Source organism: Drosophila mojavensis, unplaced genomic scaffold (assembly GCF_018153725.1).
Source record: "Drosophila mojavensis isolate 15081-1352.22 unplaced genomic scaffold, ASM1815372v1 contig_136, whole genome shotgun sequence".
Classification (NCBI taxonomy): Eukaryota; Metazoa; Arthropoda; class Insecta; order Diptera; family Drosophilidae; genus Drosophila; species Drosophila mojavensis.
In genome coordinates, this window is record NW_025318667.1 from 26,613,982 (window position 1) to 26,633,092 (window position 19,111).

At 44.4% G+C, this 19,111-nt stretch overlaps 2 protein-coding genes and 1 non-coding gene across 10 annotated transcripts in view; 2 read left to right on the top strand and 1 right to left on the bottom strand.

The window, feature by feature from the left end:
- Nucleotides 1–8,188, top strand: part of LOC6584789 (ras GTPase-activating protein raskol) — a 58,513-nt gene extending 50,325 nt beyond the window's left edge. For 4 of the 8 annotated variants that reach the window (XM_032732487.2, XM_032732488.2, XM_044007009.1 and 1 more), the window contains 5 exons: nt 1,296–1,416; nt 1,481–1,608; nt 2,644–6,285; nt 6,987–7,320; nt 7,370–8,188. In XM_032732487.2, coding sequence (XP_032588378.1) covers nt 1,296–1,416; nt 1,481–1,608; nt 2,644–6,285; nt 6,987–7,320; nt 7,370–7,595 — 4,451 coding nt within the window. In that variant the 3' untranslated portion in view covers nt 7,596–8,188. The remainder of the gene's footprint in view (nt 1–1,295; nt 1,417–1,480; nt 1,609–2,643; nt 6,286–6,986; nt 7,321–7,369) is intronic. The other 4 variants (XM_015161620.3, XM_002010395.4, XM_044007010.1 and 1 more) reach the window with 1 other exon arrangement.
- Nucleotides 8,189–9,086: 898 nt separating this feature from the next.
- LOC6584790 lies at nt 9,087–9,655 on the top strand. Its single transcript, XM_002010396.4, has one exon. It carries the CDS (start codon nt 9,168–9,170, stop codon nt 9,531–9,533), a length of 366 nt encoding a protein of 121 aa, XP_002010432.3. The 5' UTR covers nt 9,087–9,167; the 3' UTR covers nt 9,534–9,655.
- A 5,325-nt stretch (nt 9,656–14,980) lies between these two features.
- Trnag-ucc lies at nt 14,981–15,052 on the bottom strand. The gene has a single exon. It is a non-coding gene; the product is annotated as a tRNA-Gly (tRNA).
- Nucleotides 15,053–19,111: the final 4,059 nt, after the last annotated feature.

Below are 19,111 nucleotides of genomic sequence, written 5' to 3' on the forward strand. Positions count from 1 at the left end.
GTCGTTTCCATGTGTTCACGACTCTAGAGGTTCTTTTGTGAGGGCGGATACGCAAAGCAGCAGCAGCAGCAGCAGCAGAAGAAGCAGAAGAGCAAGAAGAAGCTGGACCAGAACGATACGAATAAGAAGCAAAATAATAATAAGCAAAAGAAGATCAACGGAAACCAGTTTTGCAGCAGCCTCGTTTACCTTTTTGTTTGATGTTTTTTTTTATTTCTTATTTCGGGGCAGTTTGATGAATCATGAATCATTGGGCATTCAGTACCTGCAGCCTTTTGCTGTGGGCGTGGCAGCAGCAGCGTCCAACCGGGGCAGGTGATGTGCAGCAGCTGCCACTTGGGCCACCTTTTCCTCAGCCTTGCGTGTCTGTCTGTCTGTCTGTGTGTGTGTGTGTGGAGTGTGTGGCATCCAAGCTAAACCGGTTGCACGTTGTGCGGGTTCGTTCTACACTCCGTTGTCTGCCTCTCCTTTGTCTCTGCTCAATTGAAAGAAAGAAATATAGCAACAACAAAAAAAAAAAGACAAAAAATGATCAAAATAAAACCACAAACGTAATTCCTGCAGACAATGCCATGGATTAGGATAAATATCCCAAATACCCGTAATACCCCTAATGCCCGACTAACGGATCTTTTTCGAAAACTTCAAACTGCAAAAACGAAACAACAATAGGAACGTCATCTCGACATACGCCAGCAAAAAGATATGCACGACTCAAGAGACTGGTTTACGAACAAGTTTTGTATTTTTATATAATATTTGAAATACCAATGATTTAATCGGGAATTATTAAAAACTAAACACACAGAAAACCTTATAAATTATTAAACAATGCACAACAGAAACTCAATAGCTGAATTCAAGTTGCAATAAATTGTAATATATTCATTGAAATACCAATTTCTGTATATCATTTAACTATCGATAACCTTTGATCGATAAATGACTGGGGATACTGGATGGAACTCTGATCAAAGTGTAATAAATAGCATATATGAGCCTACAAATTATCGTATCTTCAGATAAATGATAGATATGTACATATATCGATATATATCGAACATCGAATATTCAAGTCGCAAATAAAAATTCAAACTTGGACAAGATTTGTTTTACTCAACTTTGTTTTCAGCTTTCAATTTCGAAATAATATCTATCGTTAACCGATATGTATCGTTTAGCTTAACTGGGCGATATCAGTGCGGGTAATCGACTTTGATTTGCATTTCTTTGACTACATATATTGAATTCCTGAAACTAATCGAACCTCTTCTATCCTCTTGATCCACTTCTAGATACTTCATATGAGAAGGCCTGTCGACGCGGCTCGGCGCCCACAACACCCATTCTGGGCAACAAACAGCATCAGACGGAGCATAATGCCACCTCGCGCTTTACCAATTTCTTCTCGAAGAGGTAGGTGTGCAGCCGTTGAGCTAATCATGAGTTACTAACGTCGCTGCTCTCTGCCCATTCACAGATCGAATCCTCTCAAGCGTACAAAGTCTGTCACCAAATTGGAGCGCACCAAGCGCGGATCAGGTGGTCTGCGTGGCTCGCGCTCCCACGAGAGCCTGCTCTCGAGTCATGCCGTCATGTCCACCATTGGTAAGTGTTCCATCAGCAATAGCTATTTGGCGTGAGCTGCATTCTGAGTCGCGATGATTGAGAGCTTGTCGTTAGTTTCTCTAAAGTTTCTCACATTAATTTTAATTTTATAAAGTCACATTAGTCGCTCGACAATCGAGCTCCATAAATCTATCGATTAGATCTACTTACTCGTTTCTTCAGCCTAGTCGAAAAAAACTAGGTCTGCCTATGAATTTATTTGTATGTTAATTGAGTTTTGAGCCCTTTTTGATTCGATTACTTTTAGTCGCTGCTCCGAAGATTTACTCGTTCTGTAAAAATGTTACACTTGAAAAAGTCTGTCGACTAGCGAGCAAGCTTAATGAACTCAGGTTTCTTTAACAAGCTACTACGTTACACTCTAAACTAATTTGCGACTCAAAGAAACCTACTCGTTGCTTGTAAAATTTCTCGTCAATTTGCAAATTGATTTCCACTCATTCGATACTTGAGAAATCGATTCCTGACTAGTAAGTCTTCATTTCAGTTGCAGCTCACTCGCTACTCGTTAGCTTGTGTTATTTGTTGCTTACACTGCTTCAACTTGTCCGTTAATTGCCCGACTTACTCGTTACTCGTTACATTTCTCAATTCCTGTTTCTTCATTCTGCTTCTTTATTCTGTTCCCAGATTTGCTTCTCATTTCTACTTGCTCATTGATTGAGTCTACTCGCTACTCCTAAGACTTACTTCATTTTAGTTGCAGCTCACTCGCTACTCGTTAGTTTGTGTTATTTCAACTTGTCCGTTAATTGCCCGACTTACTCGTTACTCGTTACATTTCTCAATTGCCTTTTCTTCATTCATTGCAACTACTCGTTACTCTTGAAGGTAACTCGCTAATCGAAAATCCTTTTCCCAGATATGCTCATTTCTACTTGCTCTTAAGACTTACTCATTTCTCATTGAATTCGCGCGATACTCGTCACACCCACTTAGCTGCCCGCCAGATATACTATTTTGTTGGCTTGTTAGACGCCCCGCTCACTCGTTACTTTGCTCCTCTCGCTACAGATTTGTCATGCAGCGGCGCTGTGGGCGTTGCGCCCGTGCATCAGTCGGTGCTGGGGCGCCGACACTGCTTCCAGGTGCGCGGCGGTCCGCGCGGCGAGCGCTACTACTCGTGTGGGTCGCGGCAGGAGCGAGACCTGTGGATCTACTCGCTGCGCAAGTCGATCGCCCCGAATGCGGAGCACACACGCCGCATGGACAACTCGCTGAAGCTGTGGGTGTACGAGGCAAAGAATTTGCCGGCGAAGAAGAAATACTTCTGCGAGCTGCAGCTGGACAAGACGCTGTACGGCCGGACGAGCGTCAAGCTGCAGACGGATCTACTGTTCTGGGGCGAGTACTTTGACTTCCCCGACATACCCGAGATCAACGTGATCACGGTGAATGTGTTCCGCGAGGTCGACAAGAAGAAGAAGCGCGACAAGTACCAGTTCGTGGGCTCGGTGAAGATACCCGTGCACGAGGTGACCTCGCGGCCCTACTGCGAGGACTGGTATCCCATACTGAGCGACAAGGCCGGCGACAGTCTTGGCCGCGGCGGCTTGGGCAAGGACAAGGAGCGGGAGCTGCAGCCGACGCTGCGCATCAAGTGCCGCTTCCAGAGCACCGACATCCTGCCCATCAATGTCTATGGCAATTTCCTGGCCTACCTCAAGGAGAACTACAAGCGCGTCTGCGAGACGCTCGAGCCGGTGATCGGGGTCAAGGCCAAGGAGGACATTGGGCAGGCGCTCGTCCTGCTGATGCACGCGCAGGGCCTGGCCGGCGCCTTCCTCACCGACGTCGTGGCCCTCGACCTGCTGCGCGTGGGCGACCAGCGGCTGACCTTCCGCGGCAACTCGCTGGCCACCAAGAGCATGGAGGCGTTTCTGAAGCTGACGGGCGAGCAGTACCTGCAGGACACACTGTCGGCGCCCATCAACGAGCTCATCCAGTCCGACCGCGACTGCGAGGTGGACCCCACCAAGACGAGCGGCTCCTCGTCCGGCTCGCTGCAGCGGCAGCAGGCGGCGCTGCGCACCGCTGTGCGCAGTGCCTGGCAATGCATTTACGAGTCGCACAAGCATTTTCCGCCCCAGCTGCGCGCCTGCTTCGCGACGTTCCGGGAGCGCCTGCAGCAGCTGGGCCGCCAGGACATGGCTGACAATCTGATCTCGGCCAGCATATTCCTGCGCTTCCTCTGCCCGGCGATCCTCTCGCCGTCGCTGTTCAACATCACCAGCGAGCTGCCGTCGGCGCGCGCCACTCGCAACTTGACGCTGGTGGCCAAGACGCTGCAGACGCTGGCGAACTTCACGCGCTTCCAGGGCAAGGAGAACTTCATGGAGTTCCTCAACGACTTTCTCGAGCAGGAGGCGGGGCGCATGCAGCAGTTCTTGGAGTACATCTCGACGCGGCCCGACCACGCCACGCCCGACTCCATACTGGACTGGGCGGGCTACATCGACCAGGGCAAGCAGCTCTCCATCCTGCACAGCCTGCTCAGCGAGAGTCTGGCCAAGCTGCCGGAGGCGCGCCAGCACGAGCTCGATCCCCTGCAGCACATACTCGACGACATCAGCCGTGCCAAGGAGTTGTCCGCGGGCCATGCCCTGGCCTCCGGCTATCTGCCCACGGTCATGTCCACGCACAGCATTGCCAGTGAGAACCAGGAGAATCGTCAGCCGGATGCCACTGCTGGCTCTGGCATGGTGCCCAGCAGCTCGAGCAGCTCGCTGCAGCACCAGCAGCAACAGCAACAACAGCAGCAGCAACATCAGCAGCAGCAACATCAGCAGCAGCAGCAATTGGCTCAGCCGCAGCATGCGGTGGTCAGCAAGCCACTGCCCGCAGAGCGTGGGATCATGCGAGGCGTGCTGACGCCCAGCGCACTGGAGAAGAACATATTCCGCTACAATGATCCCACGGTGAATGTGCGTCTGCAGCAGCAGCAGCAACAGCAGCAACAGCAGCAGCAGCAGCAGCAACTGGAGCAGCAGCACTCGCATCAGCTGCTTTCCAACTCGCAGAGCTCCATTGCGGGCCAAGCAGGAGGAGGAGGAGGGGCAGGTGGTGGCTCCGGCTACATGAACAGTCCGGTACTGCAGCACGCTCAGTCGCAGAGCTCGATGGCGTCCTCTTCGCTGAACGGCAGCAGCAGCAATCTGCTGCATCAGCACCAGCACCAGCAGCATCCCGCCCAGCATCTCAACCAGCACTGCCCGCCGGCTCCGCAGACGAGTGCTGCCAGCACCATGGAGCGCTTGGAGCGCATGGAGCGGCTGGGCCAGACCTATCAGTATGTGGTCAATCACAATGGCAACGCCAACGGCAATGGAGACTATGATAGCTCCACGGGTGGCAGCTCCCGGGCGCGTACCTTGCCCCGCAACAACAACAACAATAATGGCAATGGCAACGGCAATGGCAATGGCAATGGCAATGGAAATGGCGGAGGCACTGGCAGTGGCAACGGCAGCAATAGCAATCAGAGCGGCAGCTATGATGACATGCACGGCGAGTTCATCCAGATCTCTGGCCTGGACACGAGCAGCGCCTTCGTGCGCAAGTCGCCCACGCCGCTGCTGAAGGCGGGCGCCGCAGCAGCGCCGCGCGGCACGCGCGTCAATCGTCACAATCTGAACCTGTACCTGGGCATACCCGACCCGCGTGCGCCGTTCAATCCCAACTCGTATATGCCCAAGAATCTGGAGGATCTGGACGATCTGATCAAGTACGCCGAGGAGCAGGATGTGATTGTGGATCCACAGCCCAGCGGCAGTCACGCCCATGGCCATGGCCACGCCCACAACAAGCAGCAGCTCTCGGCGAAGAGCAGCCACTGCAGCTCCGGCTACCAGAGCATCTCCACGAATCCCTCCCCCGCACAGTCCTCCAGTCCAGTCGAGGGCCAGCTGCAGCCGCAGCAGCCACAGCAACAGTCGTCGCATAAGCTGGGCGCTCCGCTGGCCTTCAAGAATCCCTCGTACCAGCTGCAGAGCACCGCGCCCACCGCCTCAACACGCGGCCCGCCCACGCCACAGCAGCAGCAGCAGCAGCAGACGACGACGACTTCCTTTGGCGGCCGTGTGAAGCTGATGGGCGCTGGACTGGTGGCGGCACGGGCCGCCTTCTTGAACAGCGGCGGCACCTTGGATGCGGCCACCTTGACGCCCAGCTCCTCGGACGAGCAGCTGTCCACGGACAATCACTACAGCTATGCGGCGGCAGCGGCTGCCGGCGCCAATGTGGTCAGCAAATTGGAGGCGCAGCGCTCGCTCAGCGGCGGCAGCAGCTCCTCCAACTCCAACTCCAACTCGAGCAAGCCGACCCACGCGTACGGCCGTCTCAATGGACCGCTCAAGCGCGAGGACGTCTACGACAACGCCACTGGCTTGGCCGTGGCCTATGCCATGTCCACGCAGCAGCAGCAGCAACAGCAGCAACAGTTGCAGCAGCATTACCATCACCATCTCCACCAGCAACATCAGCAGCAGCAGCAGACTCAACATCAACAGCATCAGCAGCTGCAGCAGGATCACAAGCAATACGCCAGCAGCGGCGGCGGGGCCAGCAGCACGGCGACATCCTCTACGGCGGTCGCCCAGCGACGGCTCAGCCTCGACTCGGCGCGAACGCTCTCCGACAGCAGCACCGATACGGAGGGTGAGTTGAGAGGCAATCAGAAGGCAGGAGTAGAGCACAATTAGAATGAGAGACAGTTTTCAGTGGAGTAGGAAATTTACCAGGAAGATGCATCATGAGGATAAATGTAACTGCTTGTCAAAGAAGTTGAATTTATCAGCTAGCTAAGGGATAGGCTTACTACAAAAATGAGATACTAATATAATGATATTGAGCTATGGATAGCCTGAGGAGTAGAATGAGAGATAGAATGATACAAGGAGCCTGAATCATGGGAGTAAATTCGACTTCATTGATCATCAGCGAAGAATTTGAATCTATTCACTATGAGGCTGGCTTTAATGCAGTGCTTACTACTAAAACTTTTACAAGGAGGATGAGCTACATGTTAAATATTAAGATATTTTTACTAGCTTACAGATATGCAGCGCAAGTTTATTGAGTTATTCAAAAGAAAAATAAGCTAAGCAGATTATGACAGAAGGTAGATTAGTAGATGATAAGCATTGAAAGATTTGCAATGAAGATGAGTTAAATTGTAAATTAAACGTCAAGTTAAATATATCGTTGGTTTGAGTTACATTTCAATTATTTGACAGGCAGATAAAGTGCAGACACCGTCTGCGCGATGCAGATTGTATAGAAGAGAGATGATTGTAGAGTACCAGGTAGATTTGCCATGAACATATTTAAACTACAATTGCTTCTCCTTCCTTTCGCAGGTCACTGCGCACAACTTCAGGAGGGGAAGCGACGCCGCCAGCTGCGCAGCAACGCCAACAGCGGGCTCAGTGGCGGCCCAGGAGTCTCGGTCTCGGTGTCGGACTCGTCAGGCTTGAGCCGGGGCTACGATCAGAACGGCGAGATTCAGCAGCTGCAGGAGACGCTGGATACGCTGCGTCACACGCTGGACCGCGACGAGGCGGAGCTGCGCGACTCCAGCGATGAGCTGTTCGCCCTGCAGCGGCTGGGCGGAGGAGGCGGCGGCAGCGGAGGCAACGGCGTCAGCAACCTGAGCCTGCAGTCAGAGTCCACCATGCGCAGCATCATCGACAGGTGAGTGTGTTTAGCAGCTCGCTCGCACCAGCCGGCCAACTAATATTAGGCAAACTCTTTGCAGGCTCATCACCATGGAGGAGGAGCTGCGGCGCGAGCAACTGAAGATGTCGCTCGCCCTGTCGCACAAGCAGCGCGTCATCGAGGAGCAGGGGCAGCAGATCGCGGCTCTCGATGCCGCCAACAGTCGGCTGCTGAGTGCGCTGACAGCGCTGCGTCAGCGCTACGAGACGCAGCAGCAGCAGCAACAACAGCAACAGCAGCAGCAGCAGTAAGCACCAAAGAACCAGAAGCCACAGTGAACGAACGGTTGGAGCAGAGGAGCAGGCGGAAGCAGGAGCGACAGCAGCGGCACGTGGGTGGTGGTTGCATGTAGAGTAGCTACAGTCCCAACACACACACACACACACATGGACATACATACACAAGTTGGGCCGCCGTTGTCGTCGTGTTTTTTTATTGTCATAAGATATATATTTGTTTACGAAAAATTTTTTTTGAGCCAATTTTTTTTTTTATTATTGCTATGCTACATAAATTATGCTACATGTTTAAAATATATATTATATACATAAACACACATGTATGTGTGAATGCATATATATAAAAAGATATATATGTATATACATAAAGATATATATACATAAATAATACATAATATATAAATATTTTCTCAAGCTATGTTTAAACCAACTGATGTAAAGGAAAACGCAACTGTTGCTGCAGCGGCGGCAACAGCAGAAGATTGTAAAACTAATATTAAAATGATATGAGCAAAGAGTATGAAAGAAGAAAGCAGAAAACAGGACGCAGAGAAATGCAGAACAAGTTAAATTAATGAATAAAAATATAACCAAAGTTAGACAAATGTTGATTGCATATTTATTTTTCTACATGGATTAGAGCAGAACGATGCAGCTAAAGAGCTGTTGGAGCAAATTGAGAGCTATTGCGCGGAGAAGAAATTCAGCTTAATGGAAGTCAAATAAATTACAAACAAATATAAATTTTGATAGCTACCTCTAGCTGTAATATAATCTGTTATTTTTACATTATTTTATTCAACACCTTTCTCATGATGTTTTGCTGGCGCCATCTATTGTAAGTAGGTCATAGCTACACCTAATGTGCGGAGCACAGACGAAGCCAACATAAACGAAGAACCAGTGTGTAAGCGCCATCTATCATGCAAAGAACATAACCGGTTACTGCCTTCAATTAACGCTCGCTCAAAAGTATGCAATGCCAATGCATGTATGCAACTTTGGTGAATTTCTGGCGCCATCTGTTGTAAGCCAGTCTCTGTTGCGTAGCTATAAATTGATTTATTGGTGGCGTCATCTACAGCTCCTGTTTAAGTGTAAGCCACACTACGAGCCATAGATGCCGGCACGTGCATCACTTTTATGATCGTGGTCAGAGAAACAAAGGATTAGCCGTTTATGTGTTGAGTGCGCATTACGCAACAATAAAAATTGTCACCAAAACTGACCCGAGCCACAGCGTGTGGCCAGAGCAGACCGGACAGCGAACAGGTAACAGTTAAGCGAGCCATAAAATCTCGCCGCCGATTCAATGAGCTGAAATTCCAAGGGATTTCCAGCGCTGTGGGCCATTCATAAAATGTGGCTCAGTGCGGCGGCGTCACGGCGTCATTGCTCACATGTGTTGTCCATTACCTAGCCGGATGCACAGGTAGCCGCCGTGCAGCCAGGTAACGTAGCAGCCTGGGATTTTCCACCCAATTGTTGAATGAACGGCCTAACGGCCTGGCCATTGACATATAAAACCAGCCGGGAGCTGGCCTAACACATTTAGAAGCCAAGGCAACGTCAGACAGTCAAGCCATGTCGTGCTCGTCCTCGTCCACGCTCCCAAACGCAACCATCGTCTGTATCATGGCGCTGCTCGGGCAGCTCGTGCTGGTCGCCTCCACGGATCCATTGCCACTGGCGCAGCAACTGCGCATCTGGCAGTGCAGGCAGCGCTGCTATCATCAGACGGACGTGTCACCCTCGCTGTGCCACGCCCGGCCGGATTGCTACATGTGCCACGACTACTGCCGCGTCCTGGTCGTCGCCGAGTGGAGCCTAGCCAGATCCATGTGCGCGGATCGCATCTTCTGCAGTCGCGGCTGCCGCACCGCCTGCCAGTTCCATCGACTGCACACGGCTACGGCGGCGCCCTTTGCCAATGCGCTCCACAAGGCGTGAGCGCCCAAAGGACCGCCCGTCCGCCCGGGGAAGGGGGTGGCGGCAGTGGGAGTAGCACACTTGTAAATATCGATCTAGTTGTTGGTGTTTAGAGATTAAGCTCTAGTTCTAAGTTAATAAAAATAAAGTTAAAATGTAAAAATTACATATTGTTGACTCTCTCTGTGTCTCTTACACTCTCTCTCCTCCTCTCTCTCCCTATCTCTTCCTTTCTCTGGATGCGAGCACACAAATTGGCCAGGCTGTTGCTGTTGCTGCTGCTGCTGCCACAGCAGCTGTTGCCGCCGACTCGCTTTATTAATCAGCAACGATGACGCTTCGGGGTCAACCCTGCCGCAAAAATAATTTTAAAAAAAAAAAAAGCGCAAAAAATAAAGACATTAAATTTTGAAGAAGAAAAAAAAAAACATAAAAAATGTTCTGCTCGCGCATAGAAAAGCATGCAACAGGTGGCACGCAGCAGCAGCAGCAGAAGCAGCGATCAGAGCTTGGGCCGGATATTGGCTTTGCCTTAAACTTATTTTGTGTTCGCCTGTCTGTTCTGCTTCTTCTTGTATTTGGGCTAACATATGGCGCTCTCTTGCGATGCCAGCTCGATGCCAGCGCTGCGATAAGGCCAACAGCTCTCATCTAACGGTTCACACACACACACACACACACACACACACATACGCACGCATATTCAGCTGACAAATATTTGAATCTCCACGCATATTGTTTGCCTTAACACCTAATTACATAATTGCAGCTCCACCGCGCCCCCTTGAGTCACTGACTTGGAGCCGTCCCGCTGTCAGCTGTCACATAAACCAGCAGCAGCCTCAGCCTCAGCCGCAGCAGCAGCGGCGAGCGCATAAAAACCAGCGCAATGATCGTAAAAAAATCGATTTGAAGTCTATAAAAATCATATCATACAAATTTTTATACGCCAAGCACATTTAAAAAACAACAAAACGAAGACGAGGAATTGGGAACGGGAGAAGGGAGACGTAGACGGGAGATGCTGCGCGTTAACTCTATTGACAAGCCAACAATAGAAATGAAAACAAGCTACGACTTATATATAGTGTGTATAATATGCATAATATAATAGTATAAATAATAGTTAAGATGTCTACGACCCAAGCAAAGCCAATAGCAACAGCAACAGCTCAATTCTCTATCAAGATCTGGAGACTGGATGAAGAAACCTTATTCGTAATGAAGATCTAGAGATTGAATGAAGATAATATACGATAGGTGTAAGATATACGATAGATAGGCGATAGAAAATGAGATGAGTAAGAGCTGGATAGATATTAAAACATAACATATATAAATTATAACATTTTGGAAATCATTAAAATGAATATGTAAATATATACAGTCGAGTCTCGATAACTTGTACCCCGCTAAATCGAAAATCGCGAAAAATCGAAATAATTCAATCCAATTAATAAAAATTAGTTTCTCGATAATTTGAATTTTTATGTAATCGAATTATCAGGACTCGACTGAATATTCTATTATCATACAAATGGGAAAAGGTATTAATAAAAACTATAAAATACTTATTTAGATAGAGAAATTGAAAACAATTATATAAAAACATTAATTTTTATTATATGCAGAAATTGAATGCGAAATTTCGTATTTATATTTATATTATATTTAAATACAGCAAAAGGAGAGACTAAAATTATTGATATAGAAATTGAAGGAAAAATCAAGAGAATATTATTATATATTTTTATCTGGATATAGATGAATTTGAGTGAAAATATAATTCTATATAGATGTTACAATTGATAAAAACAAGTATTCAAATTAAAACATGTTTCTGGACAAATATAGAACTTGTAAAAGGTAATTCAAATTAAAATAGTCTTCAATCTAAACGAGGAAAGTGGAAGAGAATTGAATATAGCAATAAAATCTAGATATAGGAAAAATTCAATAGGTTTTCAAATTGTTAGAATTTTTTAGCTGTTGCTGAAACAATTATAAAAAATATATTTATATTAAGATAACTTATCTAATTAGTTAAAATTTATGCAAGGAACAAATTACATATTTAAAATAATACAAACATATAATAAACATTTTTTTTTTTTTAATGTATTTTGTATTCCAAATTAACAATTATTGAATAGAGGTAGTGAAATTTTCTCTACATTTATATTTATGGAAAGGATTTTTGGTTCGAGCTATCATTTATTATATTTATAAATTTATCACATATTTATTATATTTATAAATATGTAATATTATATATATTTTGTTAAAAATTGTTTGACATAATTTCAAAGATTCATCTTGGCTCGTTTTAAAGAAGCAATGCAATATGAGTCTAAAATAAATTTAATTATAAGTCAAATTAAAATTTTAGGTATTTGGTTTTGTGCAATGTCCGCCGTGCTCTCCATCTCTCTGTCCGTCCGTCCATTTGCGTGCCCCTGTAAAAACAAACAATTTGGACGCTATTGCAAATACAGATTTGAGATTCGTGACAGATGGGAAATGGATCATAGTGCATTTGAGCCGATAATGAGTATTATGCAGTCGGTAATGCCCGAATGTAACTTTTTTACTTGTCTTTCATTTGTTTTTAAGTTGGCTAATTTTAAATTATAAATTAGCAAAACTAATTTCTAAACTAATTTCCTTAATTTCTGATGTCTGTGCCCTAGGAATGGTTAATATTTGATATAAATATATATGTTAGTCTATCTAAATATGTGTTATATATAAAAAGATATATTCCGTATTATTCCAGAAATGATTAAAATTGACATGTGACAAGATAACTGAGAAAGTCTGGCGACTTCGAGAGCTGCTGGAGTTCGTGTTCGAGCTGAAGTTCGAGTTGAAGTTGTGACTAAGGGGAGGGCAAAAGGAAAATCATTCGAAATGAAAAGCTAAGCCGCGTTTTGAAAGCAAATTAAAAGCCACGACAAATGGTCCTAAGAAAATAAATGACAAATAAATTTTCCATTGAGCAACAGGTGCTTAAAGGGGCTCTACGTCTAAATGTCTAAACGTCTCTCGGTTTGTCTATCTCTCTGTCCGTCTCTCGGCCCGTCCGTCCGTCCGTTTGTCTGTCTGACTGGAGAATTGAAAAGTTTTCCGATGATGCAATAAATTTACAGATAAAATTTTTATTTACGATTAAGCGGGCAAAGCTATGCACAGAGGGCCAAGGGAGCGGGACGAGGCCCATAGAGCCACGCTGTCTAGGCCGGATTCTGGGTTACCTTTCGAGCTGGGCATGGCACTTGGGGGGCGTAAGCATTATTGAAATAGTTGCCATCGCGCATCACGACGACTCAAGAGCCGAGCTGAGCCAGCGAAATAAACAGAAACACACATAATATATACATATACATGTATATTTATATATATATTAATTAATTATAAAGCGGGCACAAAGTTTGAGTGAGTGTAGTGGAAAGGGAGGGGGAGGGAGAGGGGGAAGCGAGAGCAGCAGAGGATCAGACAGCTGGACAGCCGCCCGGTCATAACGTGCACGAAGGTGAGAAATCAATTTTCAGTATCTCGCTTTGTGCTTAATACTTTTTCCAGTGAAATGCGCCGCGACGAGGTTGATGATGAGGATGAGGTTGAGGCTGAGGCTGAGGCTGAGGCTGAGGCTGAGGCTGAGGCTGAGGCTGAGGAGCTGCGCAGCGCCTGGGGCCATGCAGCAGAGGCAGCGACTGAGTGAGGCACAGGCCATGCTCCGTTGTCGTCAAGCCTCAGAAGCGAGGCCACAAATGAGGTTCAATGGAGAATGGCTATGAGCTGGACCTGGCTCTGGCTCGGGTTCTGGCTCTGGGTCTGACTCTGGGTCTGGGTCGGGGCAGCCCTGGCACGTAAATTAGGATAACAACGTGAAACATAATTATTACTTTGGACAGATATGGCAACCTCAACTGCGCCTGCGCCGAGTCCTGCGCCGCTGTCTCTGCACCCATGACTAGCTGATCGAATTTCTATACCCTGCCTAGATAACCAAATTCCAGTTCGTCTAAGCTGCAAAGCGAAATTTTTCTAGTCTACTTCAGTCCTCTAATAATTGTTTGAGAATTATTATTTTAATGAACAAGAAATTTTTGCCTTTTCTTAAACGATTTTGTTATTTTCTTATTATTACTATTAACTATTAAAAAAGAGAATCAATTGAGCACAATTTAAAAATATATATATATTTATTTATTAAATAATAGTCTTAAAATATATATATACAGTCGACTCTCGTTATTTCGAAATTCAAGGGACTCTTAAAATATTTCGAATTATCGAATGTTTGAAATATTAAATGGTTCGAAATTTTAAGAGAAAATAAATAAAACTTCGAATTATCAAGGGTTTTAATTTAACGTAATGTACACACATATGTTCAAATTAATTAAGCTTTATAAAGAACTCATTTATACGGGTTTGCTTCGAAGCACATTGCTTCTGCTCAGACTTTTCAATAATTTTTTCAAAGACAAAAAGTGCCTGATATGCTGTTTCATCAGTTTCGTTTTGTAGACAAAAGCTTTGTAAGTTATCCAATGAGGCTCTTGCTACCTTAACTGACACCGTTGCCAAAGGCTCTGATGTATCGTCTTCATCTTCATCGTTGCTCTTTTCATTCGTATCTGTCGCAGATGAAATTTTGTCATCGGTTAGGGATCCTGAAATATCCACTTGAACATAGTCTTTTGCAACTTCGCTTTTCTTCTCACCTCCTTCTACTTTTCCAATTAGTTTCTTCTTTTCAGCAATCGTCAAACTTTTATACTTTTTAGGACTCATTTAATAAAAAATTTTAATATGTATACTAACGAAGCGATTCGTACGGAAGCGAGTATCAAAATGTGCACAGTATAGTTAGTTTCAGGGGAGTCCCAAAATTCAAATTCAAAGTTCTTACTAACACACCAAGAAACTTCACAAATTCGAATTGTCGAGTGTTTAACCATATGAGTACGAATTACCGCGTCTTAGCAATGATTTTTTAGTTCGAATTACTGGGTGCATAAAAATGTATGGTCTTAATTCGAAATATAAAGAGATTTTGTAGGGGACTCGTGATAACTCAATTAATAAGTGGTTCGAAATAACGCAGGTTTGAAATAACAAGAGTCGACTGTATGATATATATATACTGAAAAATATAATAATAAAAAAATAATAATAATAATATGTAAATAATATAATAATGTATACTATAACATAATATATATATTATATATAAATACCTAATTTTATATTATAGAATTTTTAAATTATACTATTATTATATTATTTTTATTATACTACTATTTTATTAAAAAATGGTGAATATTAAATAAAATTGAAAAAAATAGTATATAGTATTAATAGCTATTTATTTATATACATACATATTTTATTTATTATTTGTACTAATAAAGTTTAGTTTTAACATATAGAAATATTAAAAGAAACAAAAAATCGAGTTGTGCGTCGGCCGGGAATCGAACCCGGATCAACTGCTTGGAAGGCAACTATGCTGACCATTACACCACCGACGCCACTTGATTAGACGGTGTGTACTACTCGATTTAAATCACAGACGCTTAGCAAAGTTCTAATAATGCTTCAATGTAAATATTACAATTTAAAAAAGTTTTACTTTTATTTTTACTTTTTAAATAAAAGCATTTTTAGCATTATTTGAGTTGTTTTTTTTAATTTCATGTGATATTAATATATATAAATTTGTATAACATATACATTTCCAAGGGAGTCTTCTTCTTACAGCAAAGACAGTTTATAACATTATTCTTTATAACAAATTTATTTAAATTATTTTGACACTAACTTACTTATTTATTCTACATTTAAAGTCTGCAATAATATTTTTTTTTTGCCTTATGATATCTATTTTTGTCAGCAAATGATATGAAACAGACAAAAATTAATATCCATTTATAATTGAAATGCTCTACAATCGTTGGCCATTCACTACAGCAGCTGGTATAGGGTATCAGCAAGTCGTGCTCTTCCCTATTGTCGACTGCTCAGTTGTTTATTTTGGTTTTGTGGCCCAAATAAATGTATTAAAGTTGGTTAACGCCTTCATTTTTGTGCGGAGACGCAGCTCGGCTCAAGCCCCAAAGTAGGTGTAATAAAAAATATGAATTGTTGTTGTTTTAAGCTGCAGCAGCAGCGGCAACAGCAACAGCAACAGCAACAGCAACAGCAACAGCAACAACAACAACAACAGGTTGCAACAGCATCCAAGCAGCAGCCAAAAATCATTCAGCGCATTTTACGAGCCAAAGAAGCGCTTGGACTCCAATCGGATTGGCTTCGGCATTGGGAGTGGGACTCAGCTGGAGGATTCCGTGTGAACAGCAAATTGGCAGGCGAAATGTGTGAATAGAAGTGTGAATAACGGGCTGACTGTATGGTCAATTGAATACGTCGAAATGAGTGCTAAAGCAGCAGTAAGTGAATAAAACAAATGCACGCAAGTGCAGCAAAATGAATGCTTGCCTAGCATTGAGTGTATTTAATGGGTGCATCTATTGTCGGTGAGTGTTATTATTCACAAAATGACTTCATTTCATTTATCTAAATCTAAATTATTTTGTATCGTTCTCCCTCTGTCTCTCTTTATAAATGTGAGTATATTCAAATATGTGCACTCACATCGTACTCGCATTGTATTCACTGATAGAGAGTTGCTGGAGATTTCTTATATTAGCGCATATTCTTTGGTATATTCACAATCACTCAATAGTCGATTTATGAGTATATATATGTAAATTTTGGGAATAAACAATAATTATTCGTTTATATGATGAGTGTATATAAATAGGGCACACACACTCATGATATTATAGATATAGCCTCTGAGTTTACCTTCTTTTAGTCTATAAAGTGGTATTTGTACATATATTCTCAGACACTCATGAGTATATGCAGTAACATTCTTGAGTATATTCATGAGTGAGTGTAAACTAACATTATCTTATAACATTAAACAATTTTATATTATTTCAATGCTTTTTCATATTTGCATCACTATATTTAAAACTGCACGTGTAGAAAAATATTCGATAATATATTCATGAGTACATCTACAATCAATTAAGTTTTATATAACTATTTTTAAATACAAACATATTCATATACATATATATTTGGGAGTATTCATATTCTATCATATCTGATAAGCAATTTGTTCATTTACCCATGTGAGTGTATTCATATTCAAATCCATATTTTATGCTGTATTTAATGGCTCTATTGATGAGCATTAAAACTGTAAATTGGCTAATAAGCCGCACACTGAAAATAGATTTAATTGGACCTCGAATTAATTAAAACAAGAAGAGGATAATAATAAATGAATTAACAAAAAAAGTATAAACAGAGCCGAAAAGGTGTAAATTGGCATTTGATCCTTGGGCTCATCAGGTAATTAACGCACAGCGGTGCAGCTCGAGCTGGATGGAGGATGGAGGAGCAGGAGTAGGGCCAGGGGCAGGGGCAGGGGCAGGGGCAGGAGCAGAGGCCATGGGGGCATGCCCACCCGCTGTTGCTGCCTGGTCGAAGGAAATGCCACAAAATTGAAAATGCAAAACGAAATTGGCAACTGGCAACTGGCAGCGGCAAACGGAGCGGAGCGGAAACGTTGCCCGTGCGTAATGAAGACGTTAAGCTGAAGCTGAGGCTGAGACTGGGGCTGGGGCTGGGGCTGGGGCTGGGGCTGGGGCTGGGGCTGGGGATGGGACTGCGACTGCGCCTGGGACTTGGACTTGGACTTGAAGTGAGACTGAGACTGGGATTGGGAGTCTGAAATTGGGACTCGCGTCTTGGGATCTGCCTCTGTGGCTGGCAGGCATGCGTCGCAGTTGCAGTCGCAGCCGCTGTCGCTGTCGCTGTTGCTGTCGACGTCGCTGGCTGCGTAACTCTTTTGCGGCGGCTCGTTTTGGTTCCGCTTGCATGTTAACTGAAAATTCGTATGAAGGCGAGAAATTAATGAATCATTCACACCTGCATGACGGATTGTCGGCATTACTCGCCGCAGCGCGCTGGCTCCATTTTGTACGACTGCGAACGAGGCAAACGAACTGGACGGGGGCGCGGCGCTCCTGACGCTTCTGCCAAAGGAGTTGCCTTCTAATTTATTTGCCTGATGTGTGTATTACATTTGTGGGCCCCGGCCCCGGCCCCGGCCCCGACCCCGACCCCTGGCAGTCAGCAGTCGGCAGTCGGCAGTCGACTGTTGCCTGTTGGCTGTTGGCAGTCGCAACGGTGTCCCGATTCCGGACGCGTTGCATTTCGTAAATTGCCTCACGGCTATGCAGGTCGCAGTTCTCGAGACGATGATGTTGCTGTTGCTGCTGCTGCTGCTGCGGCTGCGGCTGCGGCTGCCTGATGATGCGTTCAGCTGAAAGTATCTTTCAGATACAGTTGCTGCTCTCCAGATACAATGGCCGAAATTCGTTTGTGCGGCAGCGAAAATCCAATTCATTGTTGCTTGCCACGCACGTGTTGTGGGCTGCCAGCCCCTAACACCTGAGCACTTGACGACCTGGGACCTGGGACCTGGGACCTGGGACCTGGCAACACCCTAAACTCGATCTCATTAATTATTAATGACAGCCACTTGTTCTGCCAGCGATGACAGTCACTAACGATCGATGCTATCGTTAATCGATAGTTATTATATATCATTCCACTACAATCATACCCACATACATATACATATATGATTATAAAACTACCATTGGAACTACCTATGTTCCACTTCAGGCAAATACTTGAATAATCGATAGGTTAATCGATTGCAGTCGCACGCTTGGCCGTGACTATCGATATTAATGTAATCTATTTAAGAATTTTTAGCTACGGCAAAATATAAGTCAATCGATCGAATTGGCAAGCTATTGCAGTAAGTAATATCGATAACATTGATTCCTTTCATATAAAATTAAAGCCATGTCATTTTCAGTTGTTTTATATTCATAATATATTTGCTTTAGCTTTAACCAATAATCGTTATCGACCGACTAGCTTTTCTTTGCTATAATAATCATCATTGTTATCGATATATCGGCTATAGCTCATTTTATACATTATATCAATTTTATGGATATATATATATATATATATATATATATATATATATATATATATTTGTATTTTAATTACTATAAAAGGTAATATGTAAATTGTCGATAGTTATCGAATTCACTTTCCGATAGTTGCTCGATTACACCCATGGTGTTGGAGCTGTCCCTGCTTCGGGCTGATCTTGCGGTCCAGGTCCATTGCGTGCTGCGTGTGAACTTGATGGATGCACTGCCTCCGCCTGCTGCTCGCTGAGCTCGCACCACTGCACCACAGCACCACACGCAGCCGCCGGGCACTTTGCTGGAAATTAAAATGCATACTCAAATTCACATTCGCATTCGCATTCGCTAGCCCGTTCCTGTGCCCATTCCCATTCCCATTCCGTTCTATTCCGTAACCCTCTTGAAGCAAAAGTCAAAAGTCAGAGAGAAATGCAATTTGGCAATTAAAAAAGAAATTCAATATACTCTAGCCAAGTGAATGCTTTCTACGTCAATACCCCA